The 26,845-nt window shown below is 50.0% G+C and overlaps 1 protein-coding gene across 2 annotated transcripts in view; it reads right to left on the reverse strand.

The window, feature by feature from the left end:
* Positions 1 to 7,287: 7,287 nt before the first annotated feature.
* Positions 7,288 to 26,845, reverse strand: part of ADCY9 (adenylate cyclase 9) — a 93,411-nt gene continuing 73,853 nt past the window's right edge. For both annotated transcript variants that reach the window (XM_071444444.1, XM_071444443.1), the window contains 3 exons: positions 25,619 to 25,767; positions 22,694 to 22,735; positions 7,288 to 16,919 (listed from right to left, as the gene is read on the reverse strand). In XM_071444444.1, coding sequence (XP_071300545.1) covers positions 15,731 to 16,919; positions 22,694 to 22,735; positions 25,619 to 25,767 — 1,380 coding nt within the window. In that variant the 3' untranslated portion in view covers positions 7,288 to 15,730. The remainder of the gene's footprint in view (positions 16,920 to 22,693; positions 22,736 to 25,618; positions 25,768 to 26,845) is intronic.

Genomic DNA, 26,845 nt, shown 5'->3' on the forward strand with positions numbered 1-26,845 from the left:
CCCGGACACCATGAAGAGGTGGGATCTTCTGCCTGTTGTTTGTCATGGAAAAGGGAAGATGGCTGGGTTCAGCTGCTGCTGAAACCAGGGATGCCAGCTCAAAACCGGGAACATCAGCTTGGGACAATGCTGCTGCTGTGCTGCTGGAGGAGGCTCAACCCACGTCCTTGGCCACCAGGTGGGTTCAAAGGGGTCCCGGGGGTCTGTGGGGTGCCTGGCTGTGGGGTGTGTGGGGCACAGGGGGCCGGGATGTGCTGCTGGATGCTCTCGGTTGCTTTGCTGAAGCCTGGGCCAGGACCCCCGGCAGCCTCCGGCTCTGCCGGAGCCGTCCCCATGTCCCCAGCGGGTTTTGCCCGCTCGCTGGACACGCTCAAAGTTCACGGTGCTATAAATACCCGGGCACAGGGCTGCCAGCGCCGGCGGGCGGGGGGGCTGCTAAATCCAACCGGCTTTCCTTGCAATTAACCCTGTGCGTGCACGAGTCCCCTCCGAGCGCTCTGAAAAAGGGGAATCCTCCAATTCGAAACGTGTCTAAAGCCAGAAGAGAGCAGCAAACTCCTTCAGTGGGCTGATTCCTGCTGGGAAGAGCCGGGGATTGGAACCGGGACTGGAAGAGCATAGGGCGCTGGAGGAGGCTGCCGTGGATGGGAGTTTTGTGGCCAGGCACATCCACAGCTGCTGTGGGACCCCCCAGCTTGGGCAGGTCCTTGTGCTGGGGATGCAGTGATGTGGATCCAGCATGGCTGGGGTCCCCCCATAAAGCAGAGGCTGCCTGTGCACCCCATATTCCCCACAGAGCACAGCCCCACAGCCTGCCCTGTATGCCCCCATACACCCAGCCCTGTGTCCCCAGCACCATGTGCAGGACTTTTTAGAAGCGCTAAAACGCATCGGCAAACTTGGAGGGCACCAGAAATGCACTAAATCAGCACAGGCTCCAACCCCAGCCTGGGGACAGCCCCAAACCGCGGAGTGCCCAGCGGTGCCAGGTCACCCGAGGCAGAGCGCAGCACTCACCTGCAGCACGGTGTGCAGCGGCTCCCAGGGGAGCCAAGCCGAGGAGACGCCGGTGACCCCACCCAGCTGTGCAGAGCCCTTTTGTGGTGCCAATCGTTATCTTTTTAACCATTTCCCTCCCACGCCTTACCCTGCCGGGCTGAGGGGAGAGCCAGGCTGTGAGGAAGAGCCTCTTGGCCCTTTTTCCTGCTCAAACCACGGGCGATGGGAAGCTCAGAGAGAACAGAGGAGGAGCCACAGGAGCCGAGCCCCGCGGGCTGCGTGCTACTCGCGGCTGCTGCTGAGCCCAGACACAACTCAGTGCACACATGGCTCATGACAACGCCTCAGCACTGAGCAAGGTCCTGCCGGCCGAAGGTGATCTCCAGTTCCAGGCCAGGCTGCCTCGAGCACGGGGCTGCACATCCCCATGGCCTCACAGGCAGGGGGTGACCCTGTCCCATGCCTTCAGGAATGTCACAGCTCCGAGGGACCCTTGGCTTGCTCAGGTGACAGCGCCACCAGAACAACCTTATTTCAGCCTTGGAAATGTCACCTTTTGGGTCCTTTCAGGCCAAGCAAAGGAACATTGATCACCTCACTCTCCACCATCTCCTCTCCTGCCATCACCACCGCAGCTCCTGCAATGCCAACTCCTCCTTGTTGCAGTTGGGTGTCGTGGCTCTTCCTGACGCTTACTTGAGCAGGATTTTCAGGTCATCACTCCTGTGGCCATCAGGGTCCTGCCCCACAGCTGTGCCCTGCCCCGTTCCCCACAGTCCCGGTGCTGCTCTGGGATGTGGCTGCCCCTGCCCCAGGGCTGGTCCCCTCACGCCCCAGGGCCGCTGTGAGCGGCACTGCCGGATTCTGCTCGGTGCAGCACCGGAGCAAAGGAGCCCGGCGGGTGGCACTAGGGGGAGATAAAGGCCGGGACATGCCGGGCCCTGCACCCTTGCCAGCCCCTCCTGTCCCCTTGTCCCCAAGGCCACCCTAGCCCCAGCTGCTGGCGGGGACAAAGGGGAGAACTGCAGGTTTCTGCCTATCACAATCCCTTTGCTGTGTGGGGTCTTTCCTGGCATCTTCAGTCTTTGGGAAGCATCATTGGCAACGAGGGGCCTTATGGCATTTACACCTTTATGCAGCAGGTATAAAAGCAAGAGACTGCCTTCTCCCACGTGCAGGTAGCACCATGTAGGACACCCCAAAACACCCATCCAAAAGGAGGAGAACAGATATAACTCCCAGAACGGGGGTCAGCAGGGAAGGATGAGTCCTGGTGCATGGCCTGGAAGCAGACAGTGACACATGCTGCAGACCTCAGCTGGAGGCTCAGCCTGTCACATCTGACTCCCCTTTCCCAATGCCCTTAGGTGCACTTGGCATCAGCACAGCTGTGACAGCCTTGACAGGACCCCACCACCAGCAAACTGGGCACCTTCAGGGCTGAAATCCATTTCAGGGGACCTCTGGGTCAAGGTACCATCCTGGTACCACACCAGCTCCTCTGTTCCCGTGGATGTTCCCTTCTCCACAGGCTCCCTGTGAGCCCTCTCAGCAGAGATGAGATGAGTTCAGCAGGCAGAGTTTGGGGGAGCTGAACCAGCAGGACCTGTCCCCAACAGTGTTCATGCCCAGCTGGATCACAGTGGCACCTACAGGTGCAGCTGTGGCTCCTGTGGTGTGAATCAGTGCTGGATGCTGGGGCAGGAACTGTGAACAGCAGCTCTGCAGGCAGGATCCATGTGAGGGGGGCACTTTCCCCTTGTATTTTCTATGGATTAGAAAGAAAAGTTAAATGATTTCCTCTTTTTCCAGGAAGAAGGATCCAGAGCATGGCTGGCACAGTTAACAAAAAAATGCTACTAATACATGTTTGTGCATCACTTGCAATGCTATCAAACCACTGTGCCCTGGGGGCCTGGGCTCCCCCCAAAAAACCCACACAAACTCCACACAAAAAACACCCCAAACCACCAACCTGCTGCAAAGTTATGTTTTCTCTTCAACTTCCCAGTTTGGTCACAACCACAGCACACAGAGACAATACTTGCCCTGCAGCCACATCTCTGGCTTGCTCATATTTACAATTATTTAGAGCTCCAGCTCCACAGTTTCCAACATTCTCTCTCCTAAACTTCAGGACTGCCGGCGCTGGAGGGAATGGGGCTGGTAACGTGATAGGGGGCTTGGCCTGGGCCCAGGAGGCTGGATGCAGAGGGGTGCCCAGGCTGGCATGCCATCCAAGCCCCTGCAGGAACAAGGTGTCTTTGGCTTGGGAGCTGGCACGAGTGAGAGGAGGGAAGGAGATCCTTCATCAGCACTTTGCTATGCACTGTGCTCCCTGCTCCCCACTGCCCAGACACATGGACACCACTGCTGGGCTGGCAGGACAGCTGTACCCAGGGCTGCTCATCCTGGGTCCTTTCTCCCCCTCAGGCCTGCAAAATTCCACGTTCTGCTTCAGCTTGGTTCCAAACACACGCCCAAAAAGCAGAAACAACACAACATCACTGCTGTTCCCATGCCACGAGGTGAGGGAGGCGCATGCAGCAGCACCCGAAGGGTCACCCCGTGTGCCAGGTGTCCACTGACAGAGGTGGCTCCAACACAATTCTGTTGTATAGAAGAGCTGACAGTCTGTGCCCAGACCCTGTCACAGCCCCTAAACCCTCAGGGGGCTCTGGGTAAGTCTGGGGTTTGCATTGTCCCTAACCCAGGCAGATCCATGGGTTTACAAACCAACCTAGAAGTACAGGCTCATTTTTTCTGCTATTTTTCTATAACATTAAATAAGGACAGAAGCATTCCCTGAGACTGCTCAAGGCACCCAGTGCTGTGATTGCAGCACAGTTCCCTCCTGTGAAATGCATCATGTGCCACCACAGAATCCAGTCCATGATCTTGGGCTGCAAACAGGGATTGGGCTTTGTTTCAATTGTTTCCATGCTGGTTCTGCTTTTAACAGATCATTCCCAAGATTGTGCCATTCTGCCACATGTTCTACACATCATTTCCCATCTCCCAGCTTGGACACAGCCTTTGAAAAAAGACATTTCACCTCCAGTGTGCCCCCAGCCCTAACACAGCCCCTCTGCAGGCAGAGCCAGGCCCTTCCCAAAGGTTCCCTCTCTCAGGCACCTCGTGCCAAGCCCAACGTGGTCACTGTGTCATCGAGTGTCAAGTACAAAGCATATGCAGGACAGATGGGTATGAGGTTTATAAGATAATTAAGCATGCAAATGAAGCTCATTTGCATCTAGCTCTTAAATTCCCATAAACTCTGTGAGGCTGGGAAAGGAGAAATGCTGCTTGATGTCACAGAGCAGCAGAAGTTTAGCTACCAAAAGCAAAGTAGTGATTGATGAGTGAGACCCAGTGCTGCTGTGGCCAGGCTGAGCACAGCCCTGCAGGTCCCCCTGGCAGAGCCACCACACACGAGGTCCCCCAGGCCACTGCAGGGGCCACAGCCATCAATACAAACTGCTGTGGGCTTTGCTGGACTGAAATGTCACAGAACCAGAGAGACCAGGGGGAAACCATTGCTCCAAAGAAAGATTTGACCCAGAGATGAAGGAAAAGCTCTTTTGTGTGAAAAGGAAACTCAGAGGCTGGTGTGGGAAGCCCACTGAGAGCACCCTCTCCATGGGCTGCCCCTGAAGCAGGACCAGGGCAGAGTCCTTTGATGAAGTTGTGGTGATGGCACAGCAGGGAGAGGCAGATGGGCATTCCCTGGTGTTGTCATTATATTGCAAAGGTTCCATATTGTTGTCTCCTTAATGCAAGAGTTTCATACCTCCTCCATGTTTCTCTAGGCAGCTCTTCTAAGCACTGACTCTTCCTTCTTCTCACAGCAGCCAACTGACTCCAGTTTCTCCTCAACCAACCAATCCACCCTTTTATAGCACTCTTCTTCTTATTGGCTACAGTTGTGGCCTAGTAAAGTCAGGCCTGCTCCTAATCCTTAATAATTAGCCCAGCTGCAACTCCTTAGGGGTAAGATTACTTTCTATACTACCTTTATTTTCTTATATTCTATCCCCCTACACCTGGGCAGAGATGGAGCCCAGGGCTGTGACCCAGACAGAGCTGGAGCAGCCCCAGGATAACAGGGGAATAGCTTGGATTGGAGATTCCCAAGAAACCCCCAAGAAACCCTCAGGGCAGGAGCCAGATGTGCTCCACACCCACCTGCCACAGTGCTGGAGCTGGGAGGGCACTGGGGTCCTAAAACGTGGCCAAGCCTGGGCCAGAGGTCACCTGCAAGTTCTCACCTCCATGGGAAAGCTGCAATATCACCTCTGGTTAAGCAAGGAGGGCAAAGGCTGGGCACTTTCCAGCCACCCACAGGTCACAGGCTGGGAGATAGCTCCAGGTCTGCAGCACCTCTCCATTACCCACAAGGTGATGGTGGTTCCTCAGAAGTGGAAACCCCGAGAGTGGCACAGCCAGGCAGTGCAGAACCTGGGATAACACCAATAACCTGTGGGGCTGGGTACCCCTCACCTTCCCAGCACCCAGGGCAATCCTGGAGCCTCCTTCTACCAGAGGAGGAAGAAGCCAGTGGATCCCACAGAGATCCCATTCTGCAGCAGGCCTGGGGTGCCAGATCCCCAGCAGCACCTGTAGATGACGGACATGGAACAGCCTTGGGGTGGCCCTGCTGTCCCCTGCTGTCCAGCTGGGCCAAGCACACCATGGCTGCAGGCTGAGCACCCAAGGCTCACTAGGGACAAACACAGCCCAGACTTCCAGGAACTGCTGTGAAACATCTCCCTGAGAGATCTCTGGGCTTTCCTTGTTCCACATCCCCACACAAGCTCACCACACACAGGGTGGGTCTTTCAATGCACCCAACATTGGTGTACAACACGTCCTGACCACGAACCAAAGCACAGAGAGAAAGGAAACTTTAACGTGGGCTTACCCAGGACAAGAAAAACTGAAAACAGCAAGACTGGATTAATTTGAAATACCTTGACCAGATTTATTAAAAAATATCCCTTGGCAGTTGACAATTACCACGATCCACAATCAGAACCTGACTGGACAACATTGGAACAGTTTTCACCTACAACAGAAGGCGAACACCTGGGAACACCCCAGCAAGGCCTGCACACCCCTATTGGCATTAAACACTGGGCTGGCACTGAGGAGCTCAGGGCAAACCCTGGCTGTGGTACAATTACACCACAGGTATTACTGTGTGCTCTGATACTTACCTGCCTGGTGTGTGGGGAAAAAACAAATGTTCAAAAAATGGGGGAAAAGAATCAGTCCAGAGAAGGACCAGAGAAACTGGACACTGCTTTAATTCCAGCAGCTCTTGTGCTGCTGCAGCTGAGGGAGAGCAGGGAAAGGGAAGCTGGGCAGGGTGGCTGGACACATTCAGGTGCTCTGGCTGCCTGGGGATGGGGTTTGGTGCTGCAGGACACAATGGGGGGGGTCACTGGTCATGGACAGGCAGCAGGATCCACAGGAAACCTTAACATCTGCCAGGTCAAACCCTGCCAGGGAACAGAGCCCAGGGCCTCACTAGGGCTTCCATTCCCCAGTGAAACCTGATGAACACACAGTGGGATGCTGACAAGAAACCCCGAGAGGGGTGGGGGTGTGAGACAGACAGACAGACAGACACAGGGTTTGTTCCTTTGGCCAGATTCTGGTTTTGGAACTATCAAGGTTCCTCTTCTTGCCCAGCCAGTGCCACTCAGCCAGTCCTCGCTCTGTGGACACTCACTCTGGAAAAACTGCCTCATTCCCCTTTCCAAGCAAATTAAAGGGATCTGAATAAGGCACTGGAACTCCAGAGTAAACCATCAATGCTCTCTGCCTAACAGAAAAAGAACTATTTAAAGCACATCCCCAGTTTGGGCCAACACAAGCTCCCTGTGGGGAAAAGCTCTGCCCAGCAGTGACCTAAGGTGGCTGCAGAGGTGGTGGCTGCAAGGCCCCTTCCCAATGCTCCAGAGCTGGATTAAAATGAGGAAAAATCAGGAAGGAGTTTTCTTCTCAGCCTGGGCCCTGGGAACAGGAAGGGCAATCACTGCCAACCAACATATCAAAGTGCAGCACATCTATGTGACAAACCCCTTCCGGGTTTAAGATGCCTCCTAAATATGCACCTAATCAAAAATTAACTTGGTGGCTTCATGATTATCAAAGAAACATTGCTAAAAGCCAGATCCAAACCAAAGGGCTGAAAAACCTATTCCAAACTATTCTTCTTCCAGATCATGCGCCAAGGGCTGCGGCTGAAGCAGGGTTGGAGCAAAAATACGAAAGCAAAACCAATTTGGAGTTGACACAGTGTATTGTGAATTACTTCTCAGCTTTTCTACATCTAAGAGAGCATGAAATGATCGGTACAGTGGAGCACTTTAATACACAATTGATTACAGAGCCGCAGATAATACAGGTTGGATCTATTTACACACACAGCTTAATATTTCACACATACAACTGTTTGTTTGCCATCTCGGTTTGTCCACGAAGCATTGGCAGAGTATTTACAGAGAGGCTGCTGCGAGGAAGCCCCGTCCCCCGTGCAGCCCCGGGCGAGGCTGCCCCGGCAGGGGGTGTAAACAGAGCGGTTCTGTCTTTCTGTAAGGGAGGGACAGGGTGGGAACACGGCCTGCGCTGGGCAGGAGGGAAAGGAACCAGAGATACCAGGAAAAAATAATGTCCAGCTAACCTGGAGACTTCAAACCACTTCGATTTGCCTTTTAAAATATTTTAACTGGAAACTGTTCTCAATTAGTTTTCAATTTGTAATTCAACAATGTTTCAATGGCATTTTCAATTAATGCTTTCTATCCATCTGTATTTCTATCCATCCCCACGTGTGCTTGTGCAAGGACAGGGAGTGCTGAAGCCCTGGCTCAGTGCTGAGGGGGCTTCTCAAGGAAGCAGGGGATGCTGGGGGCCTGTGCTGGCCCCCAGGCCCACTCCTTGCCCTTGGCAAACCAAAGCCAACCCTGGTTTCAGCTGATCACTCCAAAAATAACCTCCCTCCAGCTGTTTGTCATCAGCTGCCACCACCTCGATGCCCAGTGATGGCTTTTTCAGGGGGGTCACTGTGTGGGTGCCACTGAGGGTGGGCAGATCCAACCCCAACCCCAACCCCAACCCCAACCCTTACCCCAGCCCCAGCCAGGCACGGTGGGTACAGCACTGGTTCCCAGTGCCAGCTGAAATATGCTCCATGAGAAAATGGAGCCACCAGGCAGGAGGAGAGGTGCATTTACAGGGTGTCCATGGCCTGGCTGCATGCAGCAGGCAGCAGCCCAGGAGCAAAGCTCCCCAGAGCCTGGGGACAGCCCAGCTGCTGGAGCTGCTGCAGCCCAGGCACCGCTATGGGACCCACATGGCAGCTCCTCCCTGGGGCTGCCTCGGGGGCACACCCAGCTCCTTCCTCCCTGTCCCATCATTTCCATCCCTGCCTTGCCCCCTCAGTGCGGGAAGGACCAAAGGGTGAGAAAGGAGGAATCCAGCCTCTGCCACCAGCAAGACAAGGTTTGATGCTAAGTTAAGAACACTGTTCCATGGAAAGAAGGAGCTTTCCTGAGCAGTCCAACACCTAAAGCTCTCCAGCTGGCACTGGGCAGTGAGGTGACTTTCCTGAGAGCACACAGGGGAGCTTGTTTACCTGTTCCTGGGGAACTGGGTGAGGGTGGCCAAGGTCCTTGTCATCCTTGGACACTGCTGCTGCCTCCCAGCAAACCAGAGACACCTGCCATGAAGCAGGAAAAATTCCCAAATACTCAGCACAACCTTGGAACTGTACTTCTTGTCTCAGCAGGTGTTGGAGTTGTTAAGGCTCTTGGCTTTAAAGAGTTTATTACTTTGGAAGTTTAAAGCTGCACTTGCAGCAGGGTGCAGCAGGTCCCTGTCTCAGCACAGCTGTTATGTACCTCTGTATCTCAGCATGGGCTCTGAAACCAGAAGCAATGGAACTGGGGAGAGGCTCCCTGGGACCTGTGGCTCCTGGAGCATCTGCTGCTGCCAGTGGGACCATGTGCAGTGGCCAAACATTGGCTGAGGCTGTGCCACAGAGCAGAGCTGGCAGTGCTGCCACCCCCTCCTTTGACATGATGGAGTGGTACAGCCAGTACTGGAAATAAACCCTAAACACAGCTCTGGGCTCACCTGGAAAAGGCAAAGCTTCAGAGTCACTGCAGAGGCATTTCCCCTTGGGCACACCCACAGATGGACCACATGTTGTGTCCTTCCCTGCCCTGAGCTGCACCTGTCAGCACAAATCCATACAAACCATCTTCAACTCCAAAGGGGGAATGCACCAAGGTAGAAACAAGTGAGACTTGAGTAAGTGAGGGAGGAAAATGAGGACAAACTTGAGAAAGTCACTTTGATTCATCTGAATGAGGATTTGAGAATTGGTGGCCAAATCAGTGACATGCAAATGGTGGCACTGGGTCAGAGCATCACCCATGAGAGTGGGAACTTAAACTTGTACCAACTGCTCCCAACCAGGACCTTCTCTGCAGTTTTTCAATTCAGTGAATGCTGCAACTTCTGGACATTAAAATCCATTACAGGCATGGAGATGCTCCAAGGGCTGGAGCCAGGCTGGGAGAGCTGGGGGTGCTCACCTGGAGAGGAGAAGGCTCCAGGGACACCTCAGAGCCCCTTGCAGGGCCTGAAGGGGCTCCAGGAGAGCTGGAGAGGGACTGGGGACAAGGCATGGAGGGACAGGACACAGGGAATGGCTCCCAGGGCCAGAGGGCAGGGATGGATGGGATCTTGGGAATTAGGAATTGTTCCCTGGGAGGGTGGGCAGGCCCTGGCACAGGGTGCCCAGAGCAGCTGGGGCTGCCCCTGGATCCCTGGCAGTGCCCAAGGCCAGGCTGGGCAGGGCTGGGAGCAGCCTGGGACAGTGGGAGGTGTCCCTGCCATGGCAGGGGTGGCACTGGGTGGGCTTTAAGGTCCCTTCCAACCCAAACCATTCTGGGATTCTGTGCAATTGCTGCAGTGAGCCAGAGAACAGGGAGAGAATGCAGCAAAGCACAGCAAGGCAGGGACAGGAGATGCTGACAGTGGCCTGGGGCCTTTCCAGAAGTGCAGGACACCAAGGGCTGCAGCCTCAGCCACTGAAGTGCAGCGTGGGACAGCTCCTGAGGAGGGGCTGAGCTGCAGCCCTGAGCAGCAGCGTGGGAAGACACTGAGCACCTGCCTCCAAGCTGGCTTAGGGCAGCACATGTTTAGCAGCTACAATAAGGAACCAGGAAAATAAAAAGCTTTAAATATCTCCCACCAATCTTCCAAAGTAATCTTGTTTTGTCCAAAGTAATCTTCTTTCTCCCAAGCCAATATTGACTCCCAAAGGCAAGGAGCAAACAGTTCAGTACGTGCTGTACAGCCCAGCCCCTTATCAGGGCTGAGAACAAGTTCAGTTCACACCACAAAGACTTGGAAGGGATTTTATACAAAATGTTTGTATTTTTTTTCCTACCAGAGCCCTACCCAGCATCTGCAAAGCACCTCAAACCTCCTCCCCATGGCACCCTCAAACTGCACCACTGTCACGACAAGACATTCCACCCATTTTATTTTCTCCTTCAACTTCTACAGAGCCTTTCATTTAATTTTAAACAAACTCTTTAAATAAGACAAAGGCAATAAGATCCTGCTGTCTGACTTTCACCAATAAAGCTCTCTGTACAGAGTTCAGGGGGTGGTGTTAATGCAGATTTTAATAAAACCAGCCCATTTTAAGGCTCTCTGGTTCCCCATCCCCAGAAAACAAGAACAGCTTGAGAAGCCAAGGCTCTGCTTCACACCTGAGACACCTCCCTGAAGAGCACCCTGGACACACAGATCAGCCCTTGAAAGCAGCCAGGAGCTCATCCCCCATTCCCCACTCCTTGTCCCCAGTCCCAGAGCTTGAAGCACATGGAGCCAAAGGACACTGAGTCCCACCTGCAGCTCTGAACTGAGACACCTTCACACCATGGCAGCACTCACACAGCTCCAGGCCTGCAGGAATTGCTCAGAAATGGTCACCAATTCCAAGTCTTTTATAGATTTTGCAGAATCCCACTGCCACTGCCTGCACAGTTCAGTCTCAGCAATGGCAATTCAAGTTTTAGCCCAGGAAACAAACCAAGGACAGCAAGAGCCTGCAGAGAGAACTCAAAAGGAGAAAAGCATTGGAGCAAACGACTTTGCTGCCCAAACTGATGTTCCACAAGCAGCCAGTCAAATCTCAGCAGCACTCAGACTTCAGCTGGCTTTTCACAGCTGCCTGGGCATTGGGATGGCAGTGCCATGGCACTGGGTCAGCCCTGCACCTCCACCTCGACTGTCCCCACATGCAAATCATTCTGTTCTTACAGTCAAACCACCCCTCTGGCATTTCCAGCAACTGGAAAAATCACATCAAAAAACAACATCTGCATTTTTAAATTTAATTCTTAAATTTGACTGCAGGGATGTGCCTCTTCTGTATCTTCTGTGACCACCACGAGGAGGAAGGTGCAGCTGTGACCAGGCAGAATGGACCAAGGCATCAAAGCAAAGACATCTCCCCTTTGCTCAGGACACAGGGAGGCACCAGCAGCAACAGCAACACCTGGAAGGAGCCCTGAGCTCAGCTCAGTGCTGCTGTGCAATGAGAAAGACAAAGGTTCCCAAAGGTGAGGAGCAGAGGGCAACAGCCACCTGTGTGTCCCATGCAGATGGAGAGAATGAGACCACAGCAGGGAAGAAGGGAGAAAACAAATTTTTGAATTTGGCAGAACCTCCCCAAGCCAAGGTTCAGATTTAAACAGCCAAGGGTATTACAGCCAATCTCAGGCACCCTCAGCCTCTTGAGATGTGATGTGAATTAACTGCTCCCTTGCAACACCTTTTGCTTATTCAGACTGAAAGTTTTAGAAACAGGTCGGAGTTAGCAATTTTAAAATGCCAGAAACCCTAAAAACTTGGACTTTTACTCAGGAATAAACTCCTCTTTAGCTAAAAGCTGCTGGGGGTATGGGGTGCTCCCTTCAGTTTTGCTCTGGGCATGTCCTTTCTGTGTTTTAGCCCTAAAAAGAAGTATCCAAATATTTATGTTTTGTGAAAAGCCCTTGGAGCCCTTTCCTCCCCTCATTTTGTCACTCCTGGGACACAGCAGAAGCTGCAGCCAGATCATGGCACTGTCCCACTCTGCTCACATTAACCTCCAGCAAAGGGGAATGGCCCCAAATCCTGGGAAGTAACAGCAAATCCACCCTTCTCCAAATCCTGCTGGCAGAAGTTAATCAATGGGAATGCCTTTTACCTGGTTCTCACTGAGAAATCTCTCACAGGAGCACAGGGAGGAAAAAGCATCTTGGTGTGTGAGCAGCAGATTGAGACCTCACTGCTGCCAGTGCTCTGTGCACTCCTTGTCTCTCTGCACCCTGGAGCAGGGGCTGCAAGTGGCAGAGGGCAACATGGGGCTCCCAAAAACTCAGCAACCTCCCCAGGCCCCTTCTCTGGAGCATTTTAAATCACTGCCATTAAAACTCCCTGAAGATTGGAAGCACATCCACACATGGATTGTCCTTGTGGAATAACCCCTGGGGACCCAGGCAGCCCCCCACACTCCCTGACAGCACTGCTGGCACCAACAGCACACACAGCACAGGCACTGAATGGAGTGAACTCTGCCTGTGGCCTCCCACAGCACTGCTAGAAATGTCTCCAGAGTCATTTCTGTGTCAGGAGAAATCCTCAAAAGCAAAAGGGAGGTGTGAAGGTTCAGATCACACTGGTTTGCAACACAAACAGGCATCTCCTTGTACCTGGAAAACCTCCCCTGCAAACCATCCATGGAGAACTGAGCTTCTTGATTTGGTTACTACCCTGCCTTGAGGAGATTTAACCCCTGGCAGCCCCAGCTGTGGAATTCTTGCTGCTGTCCTGGCAAGGAGCAAAGGGGGCACCAGTGGTCACCCATCAGGAGCCTTTCCCAACCCAGATTAAGGCAGAGTACCATCACTGGCAGCTCCCAGAGCAGACAACAGCCCTTGATTTCTGAGTGCACCACTGCTGCTGTCCTCAGTGCCTTGATTTGCTGAGTGCCAGCAAAGAGAGGCCCTGGTGAGTTTGGAGTTTGTATTTGGATGTTCCCATAAATCCAAAGATCCCACAGACCCTTGGGAGCCTTGTGTACTTTATAGGCTGGAGGAGAAGGATTCTGCATCCTGAACAATGAAGGGGAAGGTGGTTGGGGTTCAGGGTCCCATTCCAGCACCTTCTCCTTTCGGGTTTAACCAGAGGTTGCCAGCCTCTCCTGGAGCAGGGCTGGGGCTGCTGGAGCTTTGGTTATTGTGCAGGTCTCAAGGAGCCAGTGCCTCCTGAGTGAGCTCTGCCCTTGCACACAGCTGAGCAGGGAGACAGCAAGGATGGGCAGGGTCTGTGAAACTGTGAGAAAGAGGGGTCAGGGAGAAAGGCTGGAACGACTCTAAGATGATAACACTGCAAGGCATGTAAACAATTCAGGATCATGTTAGCTCCTTGACTGTAGGAAAAGGAATACTGACACACCTTAACTGCACCAAGAACCCTAACAATGGTTTCAGGAACACATTCTTCAGATGCAAGAGGTATTTGCAGAATTACTACCTGAAAGTTGGAAGTACAACCCACTGTGGGGAGGGGCAAGTTGTAACCTCGGGAGTAGGAAGCTGCTGGAAAACTCTGCCCTCAAAACACTCACATTGCTGCTCATTGGGAACAGCCTCCAAACAGGCAACAGCATCTGTGGCACAGGGATTTGGGGGTGAGGATCCCCTGGTTTGTTGTGTGCTGGCAGATTGAGTGAGGAAGATGAATTCTGAGCAGCTTTGCTATCAAATGGAATACTGACATGGATAAACAGCAGCTTTGCAGGACCTGTGCACAGAGCTCTGTTTAACTGAGATCCAGAAATCCCACAGACTCACATCTCAGCAAGGCTTCATGGAGTGGAGATGGATCTCCACCAGCTGAACAGGAACCCCACAATGGATACATTTATTACTCATACTCCAAAATCACATGGGCATGAGAGGAAGAATCAATACATTCTGACTCGAGTTCAGATGGAAAGAGCCCCCAGCTTCCATCAGCAGCCAGTGCAGCACCACCTTTCCCCAGCTCTTCCCTGGCTGATCAGCTTGTTTTGGAATAAAAATCCTTTCACTTGATTTGGTGTCAGAGGGAGCTGGCTGCACTAGAACAGTTCAATGGTCAATAGGATCCCCAGCAGGGCATCAAATGCCAGAGAGGGAGGTGGTGGAAGCATGCAGGGGGCAGCCTGGCACAGCCCAAGCCCCCAGGCCCAGAGCTCCCTCCTGGCTCCTGCAGGCCTCTGCTCCCAGGGACCTGCACAGAGCTGTCTGCAGGGTGGGAAATGATTGTGCTTCTCAGCTCACTACAAGGACTCTGCTCCCTATTCCTGCTTGCAGCAGCAGGAAGGGAGCATTCTAATTTCCTCCCTGCTGCAAAAACACAGAGGTCTCTGTGTGTGTGTGTGTGTGTGTGTGTGTGTGTGTGTGTGTGTGTAAAAATCCTGAAAAATACTGTGCAGCACCATTGGTTCAGTCCAGAGGGAAGCTGGGATACTCAACTGTGTTTGGTGGCTTCTGAAGTGTCACCAGCTTGGAACCAAATATTGCCTAAGGTAACATCCTCACAGTGGTTGGTAGTTCAAAGAGGCTCAAACACTCACTGTCTTCTCACTCTCATTAAACCCATGAACAATTCATCTCTCCCGGTCCCTTCCATGAAAAGTCCCAAACAAAACCCAAAAAAGCAAACAGGAATAAAATAAATAAATAAATAAAGGCATTCCCAAAACATTTATTTTGCTTCTCTCTTTGTCCCTCTCCAATCAGCTCAGAGACACCGATGGCACCTACCTTCACCCACTGAGCTGCGTGCAGGAGCCCTGAACTGCAGCGCTCCCGTGGTCTCTCCTGCTTCTGGAAATCTGTCCCCAGAGCTGGCACTGTCCCAACCCTCCTTGCATTCCCAGGATCAGTAACTCATTGGCTATATGGAAAAGAAGTGTATCCAAAGCACACGATGGCACATGGAGGCTGCAGAAGCATCGGGAAAAGAGAACAGAAGGGCAGCAGCTGCTCCTCCTGCCCTAACTAAAGGCTGAGCCACGGCACAACTCCCCTCCAGCCCGGCCCAAAGGGTGCCACCCCTCGCCCAGACATTCTTGTGGTGCATTACTGGCACTTTATAGCAGTCTCATATGGTAGATACATGCACATGTCTGTGTGTTACATACAAAAGGTCTGATAACAGTAAAACATTGTTCCGAGAGATATAAAAAACCCAAGGAGTTGCATTAGCCAAAAAAAGTGTTTTGTGAGAAACGACAATAAAAATGATATAACCACAGCTTTTCTTTTCTTTAAAATTAGATAAATACCCAAAGCTATGATTTCACTTGGGGCCTCTGTACCTTGACAGGGAGTCCAATGGAGTATATCTGAAGGCACTTAATATCCTCTACTCAGCTGTAAGATGGTTGCACAGGGAGCTGGGGAGCTTGGGATGTGGTTTGGGGCATGGAGGAGAGAGATGGATGAAAACAAGCCCTGAAGAGCCATGATCCACACAGCCCCAGGTGCCGAAATGAACACAAACGTACAACCCAGGTGTGGAGAAGGTCTCTCTTGGAAAAGAAAACTGCCAATTGCAAAAGTCTGTGTGTTTCTATGGCCAGAGCACTTCATGCAACTCTGACAGTTCATCATACACTCTTAGAGATATTTAGCTTTGTCAGTTCATTGACCTCCTCAGTCCCCGTCTCCTCACAGTCATCCTTTTCCACGGCTTTGCCAAACCTGCACCTCTCCTCGGCCTTGGCCGCGTCTTTCTGGAGCTTCTTGGCGGAAGGAAGGATGTCCTTGGCTTCTGAGCTATCTGTGCCATGGGCAATCTTATCAGAGTTCTGTACAGAAGGCACCAGGTTGGCAATCTCATCCGTCGGAGACCGCCCAATGCTGCCATCCACTTGAACCCGAATGTCTGGAGATATGGACAACTGGTGGTGGGGCACGATGCCGTTGTCCATGCACTTGGGGTAAAGGTAGGTCTTCATCTGCCCCTTGCCCTTCACATTGACCGTCCCCCTGTAGTCAAAGTCATAGCCCATCTTGCTGAGGATGCGGTAGCTCTCCTCACTCACCTGGATGCGGCACTCGACGCCGGTGGTGTCCATCCTGCTGGCGATGTTCACAGTGTCCCCCCAGATGTCATAGAGCAGCTTGGTGGTGCCGATGACCCCGGCCGTGAGGGGGCCGTGGTTGAAGCCGATGCGCAGTTTGAAGTTAAACCACAGCATGTTGTTGTTGAAGTCATCCACCACCCTCATCATTTCTTTGGCAAATTCAAAAAGGGTCTGCAGGTGCCCGTGGGGATGGCTGCTGTCCTGGCACTGCGAGGTGTTCAGCCCCGAGGCCGCCATGTAGGTGGCCCCGATGGTTTTGATCTTCTCGATGCTGCTGTAGTGGGGTTGGCTCAGCAGCTCGTCGAAGTCCCCGATGAGCTCGTTCAGGACCCGGTAGCACTCCTTGCCACCCTCGTAGTTCTCCTCGTAGAACTCGCTGAAGTTGACGATGCTGGCAAAGATCACCCCGCCGCTGTCGTGGTTTTTGGAATAGCTCTGGGACACCTTCAGCTGCTCGGCCACGTGGTAGGGGATGATGTTCCTCAGCAGCCAGTCAGCCTGATCCCTCATGCTCTGGATCTTGGTGCGGTGCAGGTCGGCCTCCACGTCCCCGTGGTAGTGCAGCCGGTAACTGACCTCGAACTCGCGGTTCAGGAACCAGACGAGCAGCAGCAGCAGGAAGGACACCAGAACCACCTCCTGGCCGATCAGCTCCGCCGGCCGCCGCGCGTCGCTCGGCACCGAGCCGTTGCACGGGCTCTTTCTGGAGCTGCACGGGGCGAGAACACACAGGGGCATTTTAACTTAGGGCATGGCCATCCCTGCCCCACAGTTAGGAATGCTGGAAAAGGAAGTGTGGGAAGTACAGTCACATACTGAATTATAAAATATCCATTGAAAACTTCAGCTGCTGTTAAGGAAACGACAAAGAATTAATTTAATTCTTAAAACTCATCAAGTACTTCCATAAACCCACCAAGTATTTCTTTATCATCATGTTCAGTGGCACAGGCCAATCCTGTTTTAAGGACTTCACCAAGGAAACAGTTATTACTATATCTAAATAGATATCAGTTATTATTATATCTAATATATATATTTAGATATCTAAATATCTAAAAGCACTGTATGTAAATTTGTACCTGTGTGTGTGTTTAGGTACCTGAGTGCACTGAATGTCTGTATGTGGGGGTGTCTGTGAGTTTCGTGGAATTTATCTGGTTTTGTATTTTTTATTACCTCCAATATTCAGAACCAGCTGCTTTACACTCCTGTGCCTTTCCCTTGTGTCCTCACCAAGGACCAGGAACCTTTGCCAAGTGCCTTTAATGCTACACATGAAGGGTTTGGGAGAAGATGACCCTGCAAAAGACACATTGTGGAGAACCCCATGGCAGGAGGTTGGAACTTCATGAGCTTTAAGGCCCTTCTGAGCCAGCCCAGTCTGGGGTTCTATGAACTGCATGGAAGTGGGGAACATGGCTGTGCTGACATCTTTTCTATGATAAAACCACTTCAGCTTTTCATGGCGGAGACAGAAAGTTTCTCCAAGTGCCAAGATTACATAAAATAATCAGGAATTCCAGTCTGCCATAGATTGGGAGCAATATTTCAGATCCTCTCGACAGTTCACTGCCTGCCTGTGCAGATTATGAGGCGCTGATGGAGCAGCTGCCAGTGCCAAACCACCCTGAACGAGGAGACATCTGCACTCTCCAATCTCAACTTTCTGCTGAGATGCAAAGGCACAAACTGAATCTGAGCAGGCCCCACCTATGCACTCCCAGAAGCGCAGGCTGAGCGCAGACAGCTTGGCATGCAGTCATTTCTGCAGGGATCCAACTGCATTTTGGGATAAAATTGTGCCAAACTCGAGATCTGATATGAGCAGACACGCACTGAAGTTTTTTGAGTTAAGAGAAGGTTTGAAAAGGGAAAGCATCACATTAACCTTGCTCCTGGAGAGCCAGACAGGAATCCATACTCAGCACCTGCCTGCATTTCTCTGGGAAGGCAGGAAGGGATTAAAACTCAGCACAACTGGAGCAACAGCTCAAGAAGAGAAGGCTGAATTTGTTACTGTAACATATGAAAACATTCCTGAGTTAATTTTGTTGCTTCATGTCCATGGGGGACAGGCTTCCACTTTGGATATATTTCAGAACTGAACTTCATTACAGACACAGTTTTTTTCCTGAGTTTCATTCTCAAATACTTGATTGACAGCAAAGTGTGATGAAACAAAACCACAGCACAGCTGTGAGACAGATGAACATGCCCCACATCCAAAAACATTTCTCTGTGCCATAGTCTTTGTATCTGTTCCCTTTTCTACAGAAATCCTATGGGGAAAAAGTTTCTGGTGAGTGAAATATTTACAATACAGAGAGTGCAGGTTGAATTTCAGATGAAAGATAGGACAGATTACATTGAAAATGACTTCTTTTGTTTTCTACCATAAATACACTTCTCCCAGGAGAAGTGAAGGTGTATTCATTTATTCCCTCCTCACAAGGGGATCATGAAAGGAGGAGATGTCCCAACTCAAACAGAGCCCCACCATGGGGTTCCTGTAATTGCTGTACCAAGACACTCCTCCCTCCCTGATTCTCAACAGAACCTCTGCTATGAACCTGTTTATTTCCTGCCCTGAAAGAAAGTCAGAGACAAAGCCAAAGCCAAAGCCAAGGTTTAGTGGTGGCCTTGGTTGGGTTAATGGTTGAACTCAATGATCCTTGCTGGTCCCTTTTATTCTGTGATTCCTGATCTTGGAGGTCTTTTCCAGCCTAAATGATTCCATAATTAATGACCAGAAGGGAACAATTCCTGAAATACAATCCCTGCTAATCCCCCTATTTTGGAGGTGACAAAATGCCCTCCTGGCTTGATGGGCTAATAAAGTGATGTGGGTTAGAGAAAATATCTTGGAAAATAAGAAGAGGTGGGGGAAAGCGAGGAAGGAATCCGGATTAAGGAGCACAATTCAGGTTCTTCTCTGAATCTGAGTTTATTATTTCACACATCTTGTGGGCAGAGATCTGTTACTGACTCTGTTACTGCTCTGAGAGTTTGATCCAGATAATCCCCTCGAACATCAGACATTCCTGCCACAGGGATTTATTTAAGCCATTAAGGGCTTTTTATTTACAGTTTGCTGTACAAAACACTCCCAAGCACTTTAACTCCTCTGCAGTGAATGAGGTGAGCACCCAAATGTTCTGTGAGGAGCAGTGGAAGGCAGGATCTGCCTCCAGGGAAGGAGCTGCTGCCTCCCCCTCCCCATTCCTGGAGCTCCCCCTGAGCTGCTCAGCACAGCCTGACCTCGTGGGCTCCATCCCTGAGATGTGCATGGGCAGGGAGGGACTCACTGTGCCCTGAGCTCCTCCCATGAATGGGGAATGGGGTGGGATCCCTTCCCCAGAGCAGGACATTTGATCCCATTGTGCATCAGCATGGAAAGCTCTGATTCCAGCCTGAAGGAGAGAGCAACTGCATCAGCCTCATCTGGAATTCCACCCTGAGATGTTGCAGTGACCAGGGTACAGGAGCTGCAGGGCTGGAAAACACCTCAATCACCTCTCCCAGGCAGCAGCCATGACCTGGAGCCACCCTCTGGGATGAAAAGAAGAGAAACTCTCCCAACAGCTCCAACAGACAAAATCAACCCCCTACCCAATCTTTCTCAATTCTCCTTTTTATGAGGTGCTGCAGCAGAAAACTGACTTTAAAAATCATTCCAATTGAGATCTTGAGCTGACAATGTTTCTTTAACTCAAACTGGTGAAATGCTGCCTGGCACAGCCCCCTCACTATTAACTTGGCACCTCCATCCAGGCTGTGAACATGGAACAAGTGAGACTCCAGAGATAGAATCTCCATTGGCTTGATCACAAATCATCAAGATAATGGCTTTCCACTTACAGAACTTTCTGGAAAGCCAGTTTGCTTCTGAGCCAGTAACCCCTGTTTGCATTTGGATATCTTGCTATATTGAAAGAGGATGCCTCTGCCTGCTAAATCTGAGAAGAATGCAAGGGAGGAAAGGTGTGGAAAAGGGGATCAAACTGCTGCTGTCCATGAAAAGCCTGCAGTGGGTGCCTACAAACCCTTCCCTGCTCCCAGGTGATTGCAGTCTCCCCTCAGGGGCCAATTGCTGCTCCCCTTGAGCAGCCACACTGGCAAGTGGCACCTCCCAGCTGCTCTGAGGTGAGGAAGGAATGAAAAGGAGAAATATTTCCTGCTTCAAAGACAAAGCTCATGCTTGTATCCTTTGGGCTGAAGAACTGGGCTGCCTGGAAAACAAGGGAAACTCCACATTTTTATTTACAGACAGTCCAGAGGTGAACTCTGTGCTAAGGCTTCATTACCATCACTACTGTCTCTCTTCCCAGGCAACATTAATATTATCTCTATTCTTGATCAAGGAAAGGAATAACCTCATTACAGACAACACACAACCTTGTCTAGCCCTCTTAGAACATGGGAAAGCTTTAGTGCTGAGTGGGGTAAGCAAGGAACCTGATTGATGCAATTCTGGCAGAAAGGTGCAGCAAAAAATTTTGTTAGGCTAAGAGAGTTTCACCTTTTGTTAGTCCATTACCAGAAAAAAGGGGAAATTCTGTACTCTAGAAATGTGGTATTCAATAATATACAGCATAAGAGCCCTGAAGAAAGAAGCCAAATTCTGTTTAATGGCAGAAACAGAATAGGATTAACTCCCAGTTCTCTCTTTTAACTTCCAATGTTTGTTAATGTCCAGGTTTGGGCAGGGTCAGGCCAGGAGAACTGGACTGAAGGGCAGTGCTGAGCAGAATTAACACAAGGGTCTCTTCCTCAGCTGAAGGAGCACAGATAACATTCTAATAAAAAGTGAAAAATGAAGTTTAGGAATGTTTAACAGGTGACATTTTCTGCTCACTGCCTTACTTGGCCTTTAGGTCACAAGCCAGGCCTTGCAAAGGAGGGAAAGCCTCACTCCACAGCTGCTCACCACAGACACCTCCATGCTCTGCTCCTCAGCAGCTCTCACCTTCCCCTGCCATCAGTCAGAAGTTACATATTTATGGAAGAAAAATATCTGCAGGAAAACAATGCTTGGCAGGTGATGTTTGCAGAGATTTCTGTCACTGAGGGGAACTCCCAGCTGTCCAAGGTTTAAGGCAGGATCAATCATTGATCAGTGATCAGCAGCTGGCCAGGACCCTGCTGGGGAAGAGCTTTGGAATTCTGAGGAGCACAAAAGCTTCACAAACAAAAAACAAGGATCCAAACTAAGGCTGATCCTGAGACACTACTGGAATGATCAGCACACTGATGTTTGCCAAAAGAAAAACCAAAAAACCCAAAACCCAAAAGCCCCCTCTATTCTTTTGGCTTTAAATTTCCATTCTGGGTTCAATGAACTGGAATTCTCTTACAAAAAAGAACTTTCATTAATCAAAACTAGGAAAAGGGAAAATCCATGTAAGAAAAGCCAGAGCCCCCCCAAACCCCAACACTGCAGTAAGAGCTGAGTCCTTGGTGAAGAAATACCCAAAGAAACACTGTTCTCATCCCTCTGTACTAAACCCCATGTGTTTTCTAGAGTACCACAGCATTTGTGGAGATGAGAGTTATTAGAAAGGAATTTTGTTTTGACACATCCTCCCAGGACAAGCAACGTGCTCCTGAAAATCCCATTTACCAAAGTCACAGATCCACAGTTCAGTCAAACCCAGCATGGCCCAAAATTGCCCCCAGATTTGCAATGAGCAAACCCAGACTTGGCTAATACCAAAGGCCAGTAAAAACACTTAAACAGTACTGCAAAAACTTGCAATAAACCCATGAGAAACTCAACACTGAAATCACCAGAGTGAATCTGTAACACACTTCTTTTAAGGGGCCATTAATTACCCAGGGAGGGATTTTTGTTTGCTTTGAAAGGCTCCAGGTTAAATTTCCTTTGCTCTCAGTTTTCTGCCCCCCTGCCCTGCCCAGGGAAGGGGACAGCCAGGCCCAGACTGTCCCATCCCAGCCTGGGGAGGCAGCTGGCTGCACATCCAGCTGTTCCACAGGAAAGCACATCCAGCTGTTCCACAGGAAAGCACATCCAGCTGTTCCACAGGAAGCTCCTCTACCCCAGGGAATTCTCACCTGCCCAGCTGTGAGAGCATCCAGCTCCCACTGCTTCTGAAAGGTGCAAATCAGCCAAGGAAATCAAAGAAACAGCTCGTGGTGGACACATAATGCTCTAAAAACTGCTGCTACTGGAAAAACAGATGCTGTTTTAAATAGTTCCTCCACAGTTCTATTTCCTAGAAATCCAATTTAAGGAGAAAATATCATTACACAACTCTGTGACTGCAGCACCAGCCCTGATGAGTTTTGGTCACACCCAAGTAATCTGTAAAGGAAATTACAGGAGAAGCTTAAACACAACTTGCTGAACCGATTTGTTGAATTCCCAAGTTATTACTGTGGATGCAAAGTTTTGCTCCATGTAATTCACTGAAAATGTTTCTATCCCTAAATATAAAGATGGCAATTTTATAAAAAGCTTACCTAAAGTTCTGTGCCAAATCTAGATGAGGAGCTTCCATGGAGCTGAAATGAGAAAAGCACTGATTCAGAGGGAAAGTTAAAGCAATAAACAAACATCCTGCAGCATTCCAGACAGAATTTTCAGATTCCCTATTGCACAGACCAGGAACTGCACTGCAGAGCTGATAACTGCACACAAACTTTGTCTGAACATGACTTATCTGCCTGGGAGAGGGAACCAGCCAGAACTGCAAATCCCTGGAAAGGGAAACTGGAACTTGGTCATGCCTGGAACAAGTAATTGTTAAACAATCCCATCTTACCTGGAAATAGGGAAAAGCAATCCCAGAACTCTAAAACTCCATTATGCCTTCATCTTATGTGAGAACATAGCACAAATATTTTAAAAATAATACACAAAGAGACAAACCCCAACATCTCCAAACAAAAACCAAAACAAAAAAACCCCAAACCAAAAACAACAAAACAAACAAACCAACCAACCAAACCATCCAAAACCAAAACACCTCCCAAATCCCCAAAACCCTAACACAGAACCTATTTTTTAAGATTCCATTAGAGAAAATAAGTAATTCAAACATTTTGCTTATTTATTTGAATTACAATTTCTATATTGCAATCAAGTAGCAAGAGAGTATCAAACTCTCAGGATTAGTTACAACTGGAAAAGGAAGTCAAAGTGCAGAATGGATCAGCCTGTGGTGCAGACAGGGCTGCAACTGCCACCATGATGAAAAATATTATCAGAATCATGGTAAGAGACAAACAAAAAGATTATTATTAACAAACTGAAGTAATGGGCTTCACTGACTAAACCTGTGTGACTTTTGTTCAGGATTAATTCTATCAACCACCTTTTCAGACCTGCAGCTGAACAGCTCTATTACTTGAAATATTTATTTTTGAGGGATGAAATAACAACATATTCCATAATTTCTGAACCTTGCCCATTAATGGTCACTGCTGTTCGTACCACAGGTGGAAATTAGAGAATTATTAAGAGAATGGGGCTTCTTACCATTCACAGAGCCCATTTAGCACTCAGCAAGAGCTGATGCTGTGACCTGACACAGCAGCAAGGTCTCCACCTCCCACCTTTGGAAGAGCCATTCCCAGTCCCTTAATAAAGCTGAAATGCAGGGAAATTCCCCAGTTCTGGGTCTTTCTCTCTGCACAAAGTCTCAACTCAGAGCTTGTCCAGGAGAGTGCCCATGGCCCCTTTACCAGGCTGTGCCAGGAGCTCCAGGAACTCCTGCTGGGGGAATCAGGGAAGAGCAAGCAGGGAACCAAGAAATGGCATTGAGGGTCTGCTCTCCACTAATTCCCCTGGAAAACCAAACCTGGGTTGAGTTTGGAGCCAGGGGGGTTGGGCTCTGCTCCCCAGGAACAAGAGACACCTCAAGAGGAAACAGCCTCAGGTTGTGCCAGGGGAGGTTTGGATGGGTATCAGGGCAAAAAAAGCCTTAAGCAAAAGCCCTGGCACAGCTGCAGTGCTGGAGTCCCCTCCCCTGGGGGATTTAACAGCCCTGTGCATGTGGCACTTGGGGACATGGGGCAGTGTGGCCTTGGCAGTGCTGGGGAACACTGGACTTGGCAGTCTCAGAGGGTTTTTCCAAACTCAAGGGTTCTGTGATTCCAGGGCTCTCAGTGAATCTGAGCCAGTGCCACAAAGGGAAAAAGCACAGGGAGAGATCTTTGTGACTGGGAGAGGTCACTCAGGGCTGGGGACAGATGGGGGATCCTGAGCCCAATGGGACAAACCCATGAGGAGACCAGGGAGGCTGCAGAACCAAGCACTCCCCTCCTGCACTGCAGCTGGAGAGATGCCCCCTGCCCTCCCTGCCCAAGTCCTCTGCAGACAGACAAGAAAGGGATTTTTCTGTAGTCAGTATGATTTAGGAATCATTTGTCAACTGACTCCAGCTCCAGGATATTTTGGTCCCAGGACTTTCTCCCTTTAACCCTTACAGACACCTCAAATCACAGATGTGAACAGGTGTAAGAGGTGACTTTTATTCTCTCTGTTTTAAAATATAAATTTGATCAAGATTAAAAGAGACCAGTGAAGACACTTAAAACAGGCAATTAAGCTAAATACTCACTAAAATATATATCTGCAAACTCTTTTTGGTTTGTTTGGGGGTTTTTTCATGTTTTTCACCTTTTGATTCAGCAGGTCTCTGAAGGAGAGGAACTGACTGATTGAGGAGAAGACCTTGCTAAGTCCATCCCAAGGGGGGGTCTTAAGCCACTGAGAAGTGCAAGTTGATTATAAAATTTTGCCAATAGGAGTAGAAGGCTGGAAGGACCCCCTTGACTCTCTTGGCAAGAAAACAGGAGGAGAATACTGCAAACAAGTTCTCCTTGTAGAAAATCATTTATGAGAGGAAAACTGGAAAAATTTAAGGTTATTACACAGAAACTGCATTATCTTGATTCCTCTGGTTACAGTTCTGCAGAGTCCTCTGAAAAGGCAGGAAACTGAGAATGGAACTGGCTATTAGATCCCATTAAACCTAAGGACCTGCCTTCCACACTGGAAAATGCATTGAGGAAGGAGGTGGAAGAAGAATATGTGGATCCTAAGGGCAAAAATAAATCCAGAGGGGTGTTGGGGAGCAGTTGGGCTCTCTGGCACCACCAGATACCTGGGAAATTCCTTAATAAAACAGATTTTCAAACTAATGGTGAAAGGCAATTCTGTGGGTCTGTAACTTTGTCCTAGAAACACATCAGGAAGCACAGAGTGTCACACAGAAGAGGCACCCCTGAAATCCTTCAAAAATAAATAAACAACAAAGAAATAAAATCATGAAAGTTGAAATGCTGGAGAAAGTCCTGGCAGACAGAAAATCCTGTGCACCAGCCCCTTGTTTCCCTGGGAGGAGCCCAGCTGAGCTCCCTGCAGCCACGAGTGAGGCTCACCTGGAGGGGCACAAGGAGACGTAGAGCAGGATGAGCAGCACTGCTCCCACCACCGTTGCCAGCAGGGATCTCATCCAGGAGCTGAGCTGGCAGAAGTTACAGTACTGCACAATGGTGATGAGAATGGCACAACACATGAACATGGTGTACTGCAACAGAGAGAGAGAGGGGGTTAACAGCTGCCCAGGGCCCTGCCACACAGGCACCATGGAGAATTCCTGCTGGATGGTGGGCACAGGGAGTGATCCCACGTGCAGATGGAGATCTTCCCTTCCAGCAGCAAGAAAACCTTCAGCACTGGTGCTTTGTCACTGTTTTCCCTGGATGGAGGTTTTATCACACACCCATTATTTCAATGATTTCCAGAGCCTCCAGCTTACCTTGGTCAAAGCTCAGTGCTTCTTCTCATTCACAAAAAGGGAAAAAAAGAAGGTGAAAATTCATGGTAACCTCCTCTCCACTGCTGGGGTTAGATCCTGCCTGCTTTGAACTGAATATTGAAATTCCATTGCATTGGAAATGCAGAGTGCAATTTCACCCACTGCCTGCTTCTAGAAACATTCTCAGAGAAGTTCCCCCAGTGCCCTGTACCAGCTGAGTCCAGGAAGGAAGGATCTGCCTCAGTGACAAAAGGCAGCTTCACTCACTGCCAAAGGACAAGCTCACATTTTCTGTTCCAAATGCCTCATCTCAAAACCCCTTTACCTGTCCATAGCTTGACTGGATAAAGGAAAGAAAATGCAGATGCATTGCCCAGAGCACCTTCATTTCCCCAGCTACAACCTTACAGTGCTCAAAACTCCCAAGTGTGCCAATGATGTGCCAATTTTGGTTTCCCAAGAATATTCATGACCATCCAAGCTAAACTAGAGACTCCACATTTGGACTAAGGAGTTCTGGTCTAGCTTTATGCTGTGTTTTACAGCATGAAGTGATCATTCTCTCCCTCTCACTCTCCCTTAAGGTGTCCTGTGCAGCTGAAGTGCAGCCTCTGCAGCCTGGCAATCCTGTGGCATAACAAACAAGCATGTGATTGAGAGCAGACACAGAGCATGGGAAAAATCCTCACATCATTCACCATTTTTAAACCACAAACAACAATTGTTGGCTTTTAAAATGACTTAGAAAAGGATAAAAGGAATTTCAGAACCCCATAATTTAAACTTACTTTTTCCCCCCATTTCAGGTCTCCTAAAGTGGCAGGGCACTGGTTCTCACTCCAAGTGA

The sequence above is a fragment of the Agelaius tricolor genome, unplaced genomic scaffold, assembly GCF_023055355.1.
Source record: "Agelaius tricolor isolate 1412-34295 unplaced genomic scaffold, bAgeTri1.0.p SCAF_19, whole genome shotgun sequence".
NCBI classification, from domain to species: domain Eukaryota; kingdom Metazoa; phylum Chordata; class Aves; order Passeriformes; family Icteridae; genus Agelaius; species Agelaius tricolor.